General features: G+C 42.4%; 1 protein-coding gene across 7 annotated transcripts in view; it reads right to left on the bottom strand.

The window, feature by feature from the left end:
• LOC121276119 (dnaJ homolog subfamily C member 13) overlaps positions 1–15,105 on the bottom strand; it is a 142,378-nt gene that overhangs the window by 40,440 nt on the left and 86,833 nt on the right. For all 7 annotated transcript variants that reach the window (XR_005942609.1, XM_041184108.1, XM_041184107.1 and 4 more), the window contains 9 exons: positions 11,143–11,221; positions 9,525–9,660; positions 7,435–7,616; positions 6,990–7,064; positions 6,780–6,899; positions 5,926–6,105; positions 5,576–5,743; positions 4,509–4,622; positions 3,127–3,243 (listed from right to left, as the gene is read on the bottom strand). Coding sequence is in view for 6 of the 7 variants with exons in the window: in XM_041184108.1 (XP_041040042.1) it covers positions 3,127–3,243; positions 4,509–4,622; positions 5,576–5,743; positions 5,926–6,105; positions 6,780–6,899; positions 6,990–7,064; positions 7,435–7,616; positions 9,525–9,660; positions 11,143–11,221 (1,171 nt within the window). In the remaining variant the exon portion in view is untranslated. The remainder of the gene's footprint in view (positions 1–3,126; positions 3,244–4,508; positions 4,623–5,575; positions 5,744–5,925; positions 6,106–6,779; positions 6,900–6,989; positions 7,065–7,434; positions 7,617–9,524; positions 9,661–11,142; positions 11,222–15,105) is intronic.

Below are 15,105 nucleotides of genomic sequence, written 5' to 3'. Positions count from 1 at the left end.
ATCTTCAAGTACAACTGCTCCTCAAGCTGCACACCCAAAGGCCAGCCAGAAAACGCCCTCTTCCCCCTCTAATGAAAGCTTGAACAGTACCTGTATTTTTATTCCCAAGCTCTGGACACTGTGGCTAATAATGTTGGTGTGTTGGACTTAAGAACATAAGAGGAGTAGACCAAATGGCCAATCAAGCCTGCTCCACCATTCAATATCATGGCTGATCTAGGACTTCAACCTCATTTTCCTGCCCACTCCCCACATCCTTCAATTTCCTGAGACACCAAAAATCCATCTATCCCAGTCTTAAATGTATTCAATAATGGAGCATTCACAGCCCCCTGGGGTAGAGAACTCCAAAGATTCACCACCCTTTGAGTAAAGAAATTTCTCCTCATCTCTGTTCTAAATGATCGGTCCCTTATCCGGAGACTGTGCCTGTGTTTTAAATTCTCTGACCAATGGAAACAATCTCTCAGCATCCATTCTATCAAGCACCTTAAGAATTTTCTAGGTTTCAATGAGAACACCTCTCTTCTTCTAAATTTCAGAGAATAAGCCCACTTTATTCAGCCTCTCATTATAGTACAATCCCCTCATCCCTGGGATTAATTTCATGAGCCTTTGTGGTATGCCTCCAATGCAAGTAAATCCTTTCTTAAATGAGATGACCAAAACTCCAGATGCAGTCCCACCAAAACCCTGAACAACTTCTTTACTCTTGTTCTCCAATCCCCTTGCAATAAAGACCAACAAGCCATTTGCCTTCCTAATTGTTTGCTGCATCTGCATGCTAACTTTGTGCATTCCTTGTACCAGCACTTACAAGTTTCACATTCCTAAAAAAATATTCTGCTTTTTTATTCTTAACAACCAAAGTGAAAGACTTCACATTTCCCTACATTATACCCCATATGTCATGTTGTTGCCCACGCACCTAGTCTGTCTAGATCTCTTCGCAGCCTCTTTGGTCCTCCCCACAGCTTACCTTTCCACATAGTTTGGTATCATCGACAAACTTAGATACATTACTGTGTCTCTTCATCCAAGTCATTAATGTAGATTGTAAATAGTTGAGGCCCAGCACTGGTCCTTGCAGCACTCCATTATTCATTGCCTGCCAACTTGAAAATCCCCATTTATGCCCACCGTGTTTTCTATCAGTTAATTAATTCTCTATCCATGCTAATATATTATCCTCAACTCTATGAGCCCTTTCTTTGCCTATTAAGCTTTTGTGTGGCACCTAATAAAATGCCTTTTGGAAATCCAGGTATACTATATCTACTGGTTCCCCTTTATCTACCTTCCTAGTTACATCCTCAAAAAGCTCTAAATTTGTCAACTAGGATTTATCTTTAGTAAAATCATGCTGGCTTGTTCTAATCGCATTGTTAGGAGATTGCTCCCAGGTCCCCGGTGCTCCACCCTCTAACTTAGTGGGTCCAAGTGCTGCTGATCCTCCTCACACACCAAAACAAAAAGGACAGGGGATCAAAACTAGAGTGCAGGCACAGAATGAAGGCAGAGAGACAGCATGAGCGGAGAAAGCAAAGCGAGAGCAAAAGAAAGCAAGAGGTAGAGCAAAGAGAGTCAAAAGAGCTAAATTGGAGGACTCCCAGGCAATGCAAAATATATTGGTAGTCAAAACATGGTCACGCAGATAGGTACAGAAGTGGGAGACCATCCAACCAATCTGGCTCATCCCATCATAGAAACCTGTAGTTCCTCCCTCAGTTTCTAACTGCTTCTTAAAATGAATCCAGAATTTTTGTCCTCATTCCTCAAACTAGAGCCCATTTTACGTATTGATAAGTGAAGTGCTTCCTGACATCACTCTTGAATTTTCCTTTTACCAGCGTGTGCTTTGTTCTGCAGCCATGGTTTAATTTGAAATTGCTCAGAATTGTTAAAAAAAATTGCCATGATGATCCCGCCCACTTTATTTGCCTCATTTCAATGTTGAAGAGTTCACTTTCAATTGAAGGAGACCCTAACTAACCCACTGGACAGTGCAATTTTCCTCCTGCCAGTCTCCAGGAAAGCTTCGCATATTAAAATTTCCCTCATTACTGGTGAGGTGCAGCTCCATAAAAGTTAAAATATCAGGTTCATAGCATAGCAGAGAATGATGCTGAACATGGAGAAAAATAGGAAGGAAGAAATAAGGGGCAGAGAATATTTGCAAAAAGGTTAGTGGGTACATAAAAAGGGAACACTAAAATCTTATAATCAGAGAGCATAAGGATAGGCAATGGAAAGGCGAGGTCGATTTAAGGTCCAAAAACAAAAAATCTGTGGAGGCAGAGGTATTAAATGAGCACTTTGCACATGTCTTTCCAAAACAGGATGGGTGCTGCCAATGTTAAAGTAAAAGGGGGAGGGGATGGAGAAATTTGATGGGATAAAGACAGATATAGATGATGTACCAAAATGGTTGACGGTGCTCAAAGTAGAAAAGTCATCAGGCCAGGTGTGAAACAAGATAGGTTACTAAGGGGAAGTAAGCAACCCTTGGCAGGTATTGTATGTTTTTTGGAATATAGAACAGAAATAACTTTTGCAGAGTTTTTATAAATAATCCCACCCACATTTTTCTATTAGCGCGTTATTTGCGCATCTCCAACTCTGCCTCAGCTCATTTGCTGTTTAAATCTTTATCCATGCCTGTGGTACCTCAAGACTCAACTCTTTTATTGCTCTCCTAATCAGCCTCCCAACTTGCAGCCTTTGTGAATTTGAACTGATCCAAAACTTCGCTGCTCTCTTCCACTTATCCATCAAGCTTGTGATCACTGACTTACTCTGGATCCCATGGCAACATTTGGGTTTTAAAAATTCTCATTTGTTTTTAAATCCCTCCATGGCCTCAAAAGATGCTGTACCTTAACTATTATATCTGCCTGATTGCTCCTGTTGAGTTGACCAATGGGAATTTAGGACACTACTAATGGTAATAGCCAATATACGTCAACATTTTGTGCGGTCTTAATTTCCCTCTGAAAGGACAATTGGCATTCCATATTGCATTATATTGTAAGTGATGCAGGATGTTTTGTTATTTGTGCATGAGAGCTTTGAGGCCCAAGTGGCCATTACATTTCTACAGAATGAACTGTCTTTTTGTAATCTTACCTCTAACGGGAACGTTGGTTGTTCATTGTAGACTCTGACAAAAACTTCACCAACGATGAGCTCTTTAGCATGTTCACTGAAAACAAACTCAGCGCCATAATTTTTATCACAATCCCCCTTGAAAAATGATAAAATATTGACAATTACTTGAAGTGCTAACTAATGCAATTAGGTAGAATTTTGCATTATTCAAATTAGTTTTGAATTTAACTAAGATTTGGCAAACTCATTGGTAAAACAATAAAACTGATCAAGGATCTTCCAAATATCAACAATATCAGATATTCCCAAATATGCCATCTGCTAGTTTAAATACGCCATGTTACACGTACAATTTAGAAAACAACAAGCACACTTTGAAAGTTGTTTTTTTTTAAGAAAATCCTGCACTTCATTTAATATAAATGGCAGCTTTATGGCAGCAAAAAGGCTGTTCCAATAGATGATGATTTTGGAATTTAATAAAATTGCAACAAAATCACAGACCTTCAATGTTCAATTTCTTTATCCTAGCATTAAATTTGGTATCGGAATCACAAAAAAGATGCCTTTCCAGGGTTTATAGGTATGTTCATTTTGTAAAAATGAAAGTGTTCTTTCAAATAGGTGCAATTTTTAAATACCAACTATACCCCACCACCACCTGTCTCAATTCAATATAAGGACACTGATGTTATTGTTTTCGATCCCCACCAAATACTCCATTCCCTAGCCACCAACTCCATCCCTCTCCACTGTGCGAGGCTGAAGCAGGCCATTTGCAACCTTGCTTCCTCTTTGATGGTGCTAAACTTCCGACCCACATAATCCTCTCTATCACCAAGACCACCAACTGCCATCGACCACAATACCATCCATCTCCAACTCTGCCTCAGCTCGTCTGCTGTTAAATCCTTATCCATGCCTTTGGTACCTTGAGACTCAACTTTTTTAATGCTCTCGTGATCAGCCTCCCACCTTGCAGCCTTGGTAAACTTGACCAAAACTTTACTGCTCTCTTCCATTTATCATCAAGTGTGCAATCACTGACTTACACTGGATCCCATGGCAATACTTGGTTTTAAAAATTCTCATTTGTTTTCAAATCCCTCCAGGGCCTCATGCCTCCCATCTCTTGGCTGGTTATACACAAAAGATGTTGTATATTAACTATTATATCTGCCCAATTGCTCCTGCTAAGTTGACCGATGGGAATTTAGTAGCACTACTACAAATAGTGGTCAATATATGTCAATGTTTTGTGCAGTCTTAATTTCTCACTGAAAGGACAAATGGAATTCCATATTGTATTATATTGTAAGTGATGCAGGATGTTTTCCTATGTTAAATGTACTATACAAATACAAGCAGTTATTATCTGCACCATTGCTTAAAAGGCTTACCCTTTTTATCATACTTTCCTGCTGCCCTTCAAGGAACTCCAGCAGCTCAGCTCGAGTTCCATTAGTCCAGATCAAATATGGATTCTCAGCGTTACTGTTGAGCATCTTGAGAATCTGAAACAAAGATTGTTCTTATACATAACAGGAATATAATCCGACATTTCAATCCACATACAACTGAAGTTTCTAATACACCAAGGATTGACTCAAGAATTTGCCATTAATGAAGTAGTATTTCTTTCACAAATGTATCTTCCATCACTGCGGGTTATCCATGGCCTACACTACTGCTTTTACTCATTTGTTTAAAAGCCACTGTACAAAGTATCAAGAAACACCAGCACATGGAAAATTAAAAACACAAACTGAAGCAATCAAAATTTCTTCAAAATTTAATTTCACTTATCCATAATCTCCAGGATTGCACATCTTATGACTTGGTACCCTTTAGCTTACATCAGAAGCAGAGAAGCTAAATACAAGAAATCTGCACTTCAAACTTGCAGACTACTTTCCTGAAAATAATTACCAGCCAGGGGATCAGTTGGGAAAAAATGTTGTCTCCTCAAATAAACAAGTTGAGAAATAAAACTCAGGGACTCTTCCTCCAATTGACAGCAATTAGCAGCTAACAAAGTCAAGCTCATTTAAACAAGCCACTAGATGGCTCTAAAGTTGATAAACATGCAACATAGTTCATATAAAACATGGCAAGGACACTGGTCAGTGGTTGGGGAATTGTATCATAAAATGATACAACACAGAAGGAGGCCATTCAAACCAGTGTGTGTGTACTGGCTCTGAGAAAGAGGTATCCAATTAATCCCATTCCCCTGCTCTTTTCCCTCAGCCCTGAAAATTTTCCCCCTCAAGAAATTATCCAATTCCCTTTCAAAAGTTACCATTGAACTTATCACCACCCTTTCCTGGAGCATATTCCAGATCAAGATGCTGTGTAAAAATGCCTTGTTCCTTTAGGGATATTGGAATGATTGCCATAGTTCCAGAGAAATTTGTACAATTGAACACACGGAGTAAAGTACAATAAAGGAGATAAATAACATTACCTCTGCTGGGCTATCTTGAGAAAGCCTTCTTGAGACAAAAGGTGATAACAAAGCTGCCAAACTCTTCCTTATTGTAGGGTTTTCAGGTGTTGCCTTTTCACCTGGAAAATAGCCACCTAATCGACTCAGTGCAGTTACACAGAGCTTCGCAAGACTATTAGAAACTTCCTGTTTAAAAGAAACCAGAACATAGCAGCTGATTTCACAAACAGATATTTGCATGTCTACTTTTTAGGGCATAAAGCCCCTGAGCAAATATTGAGTTGGAATGCAATTAATCGAAACTCTCAAAAACAAATTACTTTAGACATTAAAGTCTGACGGCTGCGTAAATCAATTCTAGTTAATACCTGCTGGTTGGTTTCTTCACACTTTTGAATTCCACTTTCTTCGAGTGTGTAATCATAGCTGAAGAGGTAGACTAGAAGGTGCCACAGAATACCAGCTTGAAACAAGTGTGTCTGTAACCAGTAATCCACAGCAAAGGAACCAACACATTCAACTGCCAGCATGGCAGTCCGTGGTAGGCTCTGTGCAAAGACGTAGATTTAGAATGCAAGCTTAAAAACTGCAATTTTACTACAGTTCGAGTATCCTTTATCCGTAAATCCAAAGATCACACTTTTTTTGAACTTCATCAGCCTTTAGCATGGGAAGTCCCTGAACTGAGCCAACGTGAACCATTCTGACCTCACCCGGCCTTTAGCATGGGAAGTCTATTTGTTTGTCTGCAAAATTTACTTTGCAATTTTTGTCTGCACTGTTTACCTTGCAAACTCCTCCAAGCAAATCGCAGATGGCGCCACAGGTGGGTACTTACTACAGGTACCTATATTTATTATTCAGTGGTACATCTTATTTTTCTAGCCATTTTATATACTTTAGGCTATAGCTAGCCTAGGCTTTGGCCATTGTAATGTAAGTAAGCCTATATGCAGTATCTGAAAACCAAAATTATCTGAGATCCAAAACGCAATTGACCTCGAGGGTTTTGGATAAAAAGATACTTGACCTGTAACTGCATTGGAAACGATCAAATTGAGAATATTCATAGCACTGTATGCATTATTATATTTTAGGAACAAATTCTGCTCATTTTTCATTAGTGGAAAACAAATTTAAAGAAAGTTAATGTATCATTCTTAAAAATCTGCAATGATCTGACAGTTCCTTTTACAGTTATGTTCATTGCAAAAATACCTACTTTGCCATAATACAGCAACCTGCAGAGGTCTCTTATGATATTAGGCATCTCTGTTATTTTTTCCCTACATTCTTCAAACTGAGCTGCAACGCTGTAACATTTACAGATATGGCCACACACCTAAAGCAAAGAGAGATGGCATATTAATTAATTCAACTACATCAGCTTAGTGGAGAATTTCAAGCCACACTCCAATTTTAATAATTTTACCTCCACAGCCATGTCACCCTTTTTGCTCGAGTTTGTTAACACCGCCACACAACGTGCAAAGCCATCTTGTAGCACCTGGAAAGTGAATGACAACCATTTATTGAATCACTGGAAGTTTACTTGCATTGCAAAACTGGAAGCTGATGAAGCCTAAAGCAGCCATTTCAGTCATCATACGGCATGTTAAAATGACTATACCTGGACCTTGGTGGAAACGTATGCTGCAAAGTCCCAATTACATTAGGTGACATGAATATTACTATGTAAATAGATTTAATGAAACATTTCCAGCATATAGTTACGAACTAAATCTTCTCCACTGACAACGTTAATTCAAATTCAAAATTTATGTGTATGCAAGACAATGAGAGCATTTTTTAAAGAGTGGCTATTTTCAAATTTTTTTTCCTAAACACATCATTTACAGTTGTTGTGTATAAGTTACCTCTATTCCATTCTCTCTACGAAGCTCCTCAGCATTTAATGCTGAGCAATTGACAGTATGAAAAGCCAATTCAGTGGAAGCTGGCAACAAGGACACCTTGCTAAACAGTTGATCATCTGAAGTTTCCATGGTAATGGTCTTGATTAACATCGGGTATCCTGCATATTTATAGGGTTCTAGATCTACAAGGAGAATAATATTTTTTTTAGGAGACAACTAAACCAGAACTTCAAAAAAATCTGCATTTGAGAGAGATTGATAAAATTGTTAAGAATTATATTTGCTCTTTGCAAAGTTTTGGCAACCTGAAATGCATAAATGCCAACCTGCAAAATTCAGAAAAGCCAACAACCCCTGAAAAACTGACAACACAAAAACGATACAGTTGAAAAACTGCTCTAAAGGCCTTTGAGCTGATTACTGCTCAAGGTGACTGAACTAGTCAAAGGATCATTACACCGGACAGCAGGAGTATTAGTGTTTTGGGGCCACTGCTCAATGCAGGTTGGTTTTTCAGGAAAGCTGAAATCCAATGGCCTCAATGAGCAACAAAATAGTTATAATGAAAGCACACTGTCATAACAAACCACAAGTATAACCAATATTGCATTAGCTGTATGTGGAGGGTGAAGAGCAGAGGGCAACTAGAAGATGCCAAGTATGGTGGAGAAAGAAAATGAAGTTGGCAAATGAACACATGATGCACAATTGCTTTTTCTGGTGGAGTTGGGGTACCTGTGGACTTGCCTCCACAGGAAATTTTGATATTTGACCATATTGGCACTTGCTCCAACATTTTGAAGACGCTAATATTCAGTAATGAAAATGAGATGGAGATACGGCCCAGTGGCACAGAGGTATTCAGCGCATAATCCAATTCAGGAGCAAGAAGATCTGCCTCTCATCCTTCCTTGCATCCCTCTCTTCCATATGCAAAAACTCAAGAAAACTGTAGCAAAAGTACACCTGAAATGAGTCTGATATAAAATCAGCTCCAGCAGCTCAAAGGAAAAGCTATTCAAGGGATCATTAAGTTACAAATCAATTAAAGACCAGAGAACAACAGGTCCCAGTAGCAACTTGATACAGAATGATGGAACAGAGAAGGTGGTTAGTTGGTCCAAGGTATCAATGCTTTGAAAATACTATTCAATTAGACCCTCTCCCTTGTCATTTCCCCACAGCCCTACAAAAGTTTTCCCTTCAAGTATTCGTCCAATTTACTTTTGCAAGTTGTTACTGAATCTGCCTCCACTACCCTTCAGGCAGTGCATTCCAATTATAACTCTGCATAAAAAGAGCCTCATTTTGCCTCTAATTTGTTGATTTCATTGCATTTGTGCCCCCTGATTATTGATCCTTCTACCATTGGAAATAGTTTTTCCTTATTCTATCAAAAGTCATGATTTTGAAACCCTCAATGAAATCTGCCATCAACCTGCTCTACCCAAGAACAACCCCAATTACGCTATTCTCTCCATATAGCTGAAGTTCTACAATGTCTCCTTCAGCCCTCTCCATTACTTCAAGGAATTCAATTAAACACAATTTGCCTTTTTAACAAATCTCTGCTGATTCATTAACCCATATCTTCCAAGTGAATTAATTCCGTCTTGGATTGTCTTTAAAACCTTCACCGCCAGTTTAGGGCTGACTAGCCTGTAAGTTGCCAGGTTTATCCTTCTGTAACATTTGCAACCCTCCATGGTGGCCAGAGCCTCTGCTACATACACCCGTTCTTCCCTCGGTGACCTCCAATTCACCCTATTCAGAATGGGTGAATTTTCTACTTTAGGCACTGCCAAACTTTGAACCACTTCCACTTCATCCATTTTTCTCCGTATCTATTTCTTTACTGCCTTCTCCAAATGATTCAAATTAGTTATTGAATGCAGTTCTAAAGCGATCTTTGAGTAGAATGAGTACCATCTGAAATTAACACCCAGATATATTTCCAATGTAGCAAAACACTCTCTCACTTTTCCACAACGACTTTATCCAATTCAAGGTCACAGGGAGTCGGGGCTAATACTCACGTTTGTCAAATTAAAACAAAATGTGTCAGTATTCCCCATGGAAGCTTATCTTACCCCCTTTGTATCTGTTGAAGAGGATACTCTGTGATTTCAGGATGAGAATAATGTTCTCTGGATCAGGTCCATCCACCACTCTGATTGACTTTGTACACAAATATTCGTAAGCTTTATTCACCTTTTCAAAGATATCCTTGAAAGAACAAATGAATAATGCAAAAGATATTAAATATTACAGAGGCAAAGAAAAGCTCAAGCTCTACAACTTAGCTTGGAGCAGCCAAGGCCCCAAGCTCTGGAATTCCATCTCAAAGAAGGGGACAGAGGTGGAAAGATTAAGACGTTACTTAAAACTAATTGCTTTGGAACATAGGACTTAGGAGCAAGAGTAGGCACTTTGAGTCTGCTCCACCATTCAATAAGACCATGGCTGACCTGGTTGTGGTCTCAACTCCACTTTCCTGTCTGTCCCCCATAACCCTTGATTCCCTTGTCTATCAAAAATCCACCTAACTCAGCCTTGAACAAATTTAATGACCCAGCTTCCACTGTTTTCTGGGGAAGAGAATTTCACATACTAACAGCCCTCAGGAAAAAAAATCTTATCTCCATCTTAAAAGGGAGACCTCTTATTCTTAAACTGCGTGCCCTAGATCTAGTCTCCCAACTAATGGAAACATCCCCCAGTATCCACCCTCCCTAATCCCCTCAGGATCTTCAATAAGATCACTTCTCATTCTTCTTAACTCCAGTGGGTACAGGCCCAACCTGTTCAATCTTTCTTCACAAGGAAAGCCCTTCAGCCCAGAAATGAGTTGAGCGAAACTTCTCTGAACTAAAATAATTATATCTTTTTCAAATAGGGAGAGCAAAACTGTACACAGTACTCCAGATGTGGACTCACCAAGGCCTTGTACAGCTGCAGTAAAACTTCCCTACTTTTATATTCCATTTCCCTTACAATAAATGCCAACATTTCATTTGCCTTCCTAATCACTCTACCTGCATACTAACATTTTGACATTCATGTACCAGGACACCCAGATCCCTCTGTACCACCGAATTCTGCAATCTCTCTCCATTTAAATACTATACGCTTTCCTATTCTTTCTGTCAAAGTAAACAAGTTCACATTTACCCACATCATACTCCATCTGCCAAGTTTTTGCCCACTCACTTAAGCTGTCTATATCCCTTTGCAGACTCTCTACCTCCTCTTGACAACTTACTTTCCTACCTATCTTGGTGTCATCAGCAAATTTAACTACGATACATTCAGTCCCTTTGACCAAGCTCTCGGTCTCCTGCCCCAACATCTCATGTGGTTCAGTGTCAAATTTTGTTTGATAACGCTCCCAGGAAGGGTCTTGGGGCATTTGACAATATCAGTACAAATTGTGGTAGTAGTTCACCCCTATTGAATGTCCTTTTACGAATAAAAAAACAAGTAACTGTTATTGAAATTAGAATGCAGGACCACCAGTGATCTAATCTAGACTACGCACTACTCGCAGTCAGCATGTTAAAAACTCATCTACCAACTCCAGATTTTTATCATATTTTCAATATTTCATGCAACAAAGTAAAGCAGAGCTGCTGTTGTAACATTCTTTCAAGGTCAACAGTGCCCAAATGTCTTTTTATTGTTCACAATTATCGAGTTCACAGAACTTACCCTGCCTTCAGGATTCTTATCAGGATGATATTTTTGTGCAAGTCTGAAGTAGGCTTTCCTGATCTTGCTCTCATCATGGCTATCAAGAAAATTAATGGTACAACAGATTACTCATGGGCTAAATATTCATTCATAAAATCATCAAACACCTCTAAAACGTTTAAAATAGTTCCCTTTTTGTGGTCAGCCGCCATGTCTCCAAGCCAAGGTGCTGAAAAGTTCACATAGCTCAGAAATGGTGCTGAAGGATACCCCAAATGTGTAACTTTACCCAAAGGTGTACCCCTTAGTGCAATTCTGGGACAAATCCGCCCTAAGTGCGGTAGCGGGCATGAAAAACGATGTTTTACCCTCTGGCCACAACGACGGGTTTTCACAACATATCATCCCCTTCCTGCCTCAAATTATGCAGTCATGGGAAACACGCCATCTTGCTGGCAGGCAGCCTCCAATTTGCCTGCCACGCCATTACCTTGCTACTTCCTCACTCTGGGCACCATATTTAAACTGCAGCCACGTGCAAAGTTCTCAATGTTTGCAGCCCAGGGCTGCTCCAGTGAAGACATAGCCCCAAAAACCAAGAAGGGTGCAGGCCCCCGATTCAGTGATGCATCCCCGGAATTTGGACCCCGTGGAGGCCCACTGCAATGCCCTTTACACCCCCCACTCTCACCACAGAAGGCTCATCAGTCTCTCAACTCTGGCTTGGGAGGCGGTGGCAGCGGTAGTCAGTGCCAACGCTGTACACAAGAACACACAAGATCAGCCATCCAGTGCAGGAAAAGGATTAATGATCTCATCCATGACACAAGGGTAATTCAACAATCTCATCACACTCAACTCACTCACAAGCCCATCACACATTCACTGGCATCTCACTCACTGCCAGCTCAAGGGACATAACCACTCAACATCACAATTCCATCTGGCCTCATCCCGTCTGGAGATCGCCTCCTCATCCCATCCATGGTCCCACTCAGCGCACACACGCCTGGCAGCCTTCTCATTTGGCCGGACATGCGCCTTCCTCACATTCTCCATCTGCCTTTAGGCAGGACAAGATTGCATACAATCAACGAGAGGGGGATGGGGAGTCAGTCATCAAGGTCCTCACTCCGTTCAGGAGTCACACATTGGCCGGAAAGAGAACGTGGACTGTTGCTGTGGTGGCAACAAGGATCCTCCCTCTGTCGATGCTACCCTGAGTCCACTGTTCTGTGGGTAATGCCATGCACTAAATCTCCATATTCTCTCCTAGACGCATCTGCCATGTTACCCTCAGACAAACTTGGCTCTGACTCCAGCGCCTACAGCACCTGGGATGAGGACCTTGAGGACAGCACCATTGAAGACCCGTCACAGGGACTCACCCACACCCTCGACCAGCGCAGCAGCACACACATCAGTGGGGCCTAGATGTAGAGCAGTCGCAGGATCACAATCTGGTGAGCACAGCACAGTCTGTTCCATAGCAGGCGGAGGCAGGGACATTGGAGGACTGCTGGAGACAAGGAATCTGCTGAGTCAGTCAGAGTCAGATGATGAGCCTCTGGACTCGTCCTCAACCATATGTTGGAGATGCAAAGACAAAGGCAATCATGAGAACATCAGGAACACCCCATCTGGTGCACTCCTCAGATTGCAAGGCACGATGGAGGAGTCCATCCACCTTAAGACCAAGGTGCTTACACAGTCAACACACCAAGGTCAACACTGGCAGGATGGCAGCTGCCATGGAGACTTTGGTCCAGGACATTCATCCTGTACTACTGTGTAGGCTGAGTTCCCTTGCTGACCTCCAACAGTGTCACTGTGAGGGGGGGTTGCAGGGCAGCTCAACCTCACTCCAGTTTCCTCAAGAAATTAGCCAGGGCCACCTGGCACTCATAGGGAGGAAGCCATCCACTCAGATGACTCTGGGAGTGTCCCAGAGTCCCCTCTTCCTGTGACCCCATCACCTCCAGCTCCACTGGTGAGGGAGGATGCATCTGGTCCACAGCAGGACACCCAAAACAGGCCAGGGCCCTCTAGAGGACACCTGCCAAGGTCATCACAGACAGCACGTGACAGTCAGCAGGCTGCCTTCATCTCCACTGTGGATGCTGGGGGAGCATCAAGACATAGTGGCAGGGTTACGGAGGTTACGAAGAAGTAGTTGCACCACATGGGTGCGGGTGTTAATCACTTGTGCATAATGATCATTATTCTAAATAAACTCCCAAGAATATCTCCTTGCCTATAGTCCTCTGTTATGATGAGCCGTGTTCGTGTCATTCAGATGTGAAACTTTGGCTCCTTCACAAGACAAAGGGCAAGTGTCTCAGTCCAGGCCTCTTCCTTGTACACTGTAAACTACAGAGCAAAGTGATCACCCGGCTTCACACTAACTGGACACATCAGTAATGCCTGCACCTCGATGGTGCTTGACATTGCTGCCAGAATGTCATGGACAGGTATCTCAGATCCGTCATTCTGTGTGCTCTCTCAGCACCTCTAGAGTGGGGCTGGCCCCTCTTCTCTCCAGCACGTGAGACTGGTGATGATGTGGTCCTGAAGGGTACAGGTGCTGAAGGCTGACAAAGGATCGGGTGAGCTTAAAGTTTCGCGGCTGCATCTCTATGATATGACCCTGATCACAAGAGTGCAAGCAAGCTGCCATCAACCACACAGGAATCAGATGTACAGAGGCAAAGTAAAGATCTATGGAATGTCCTCTCTGCACGTTGTCATCCTGGAATCTTGCAACTAATAGGGTCCCTGCTGCGTCTCCATGACATGCGCCTGAGCACCAAGGGTATGTGCAATGCCATCAGCCACACAGGAGTCAAATGTTCACAGATGCAAGGTGAGGATGTTAGGACTGCCCTCACTGCATCTTGTCATCATCCTCCACAAATCTTGCAGCTATCAGGGCCTCCCATCATCGTCTACCTTGGCTGGCCAGTGCGATAGCCTCATTGCCAGCATCCTTAGCTTAGGAGGTCCTCTTCACCCTCACCCCCTTCAACGTTCTCCTCATCAGAGGTGTGCAGCTCTTCCATCTCCTCTTCAGCTGGTCTTGTCTCCCACCCCCCCTCGTTGCAGCACCAGGTTGTGTAGTGCGCAGCAAGCTACGACGATGCATGACACCCTCTGGAGACTGTATTGCAGTGTTCCACCAGACCTGTCGAGCACCGAACGTTATTTTCAATATGCCAATCATTTATTCCACTAAAGTTCATGCTACAGCATAAGCCTCGTTATACCGTCTCTCTACTGCAGAGTGAGGCTGCCACACGGGCATCATCAGCCCCGTCTTCTATGGGCAGCCCTTGCCCCCATGGAGACAATCCTGCAGCCTCTGTAGACCCTGGAAGATGTCAGGGTTCTGAGACTTGCTGAGGATGTAGGAGTGAACGCTCTCTGGGAATTGTGCAGACCTGTAGGATGCGTTTGTGGCGGTTGCACACCAGTTGAACATGCTAGTAGAAGCCCTTGCTGTTCACATACTGGACTGCTTGCTGCCACGGAGATCTAAGCACCACATAAGTGCAGTCGATGGCACCCTGCACCTGTGGAAAACCAGTGATCGGCACAAATCCTAGCGCTATTGCTTCCTGGTTTACCTGAAACCAGTCGAAATGCACAAAGTTGTATGCCTTCGCGAAGATGGCTTCCATGACCTCCTGGATATATGAGTGGGTGGAGGCTTGTGAGGTCCCATACAGGTAATCTGTGGAGCCCTGGAAATAGCCACTAGCATCAAAATTGAGTGCCGTGGTCACTTTCATGGCCACTGGCAGTGGATGTCCTCCCAGTTCTCATGGCACCAAATCCTGCAGCAGGTGGCATATGTGACTCACCAGTCCCCTAGCTATGCACAGTCTTCAGCGACATTGATTCTCGGTCATCTGCAGGAATGACAAGCGCCATCCATAGGCCCTGGGTCTAGTGAGGCGTCTATGAGCAACTGCTCACTGTGGA

Source organism: Carcharodon carcharias, chromosome 3, assembly GCF_017639515.1.
Source record: "Carcharodon carcharias isolate sCarCar2 chromosome 3, sCarCar2.pri, whole genome shotgun sequence".
In the NCBI taxonomy this organism is placed as follows: Eukaryota; Metazoa; Chordata; class Chondrichthyes; order Lamniformes; family Lamnidae; genus Carcharodon; species Carcharodon carcharias.
The sequence above is the reverse complement of the archived record's forward strand: the minus strand, read 5'-3'. Positions and strand labels throughout refer to the sequence as shown.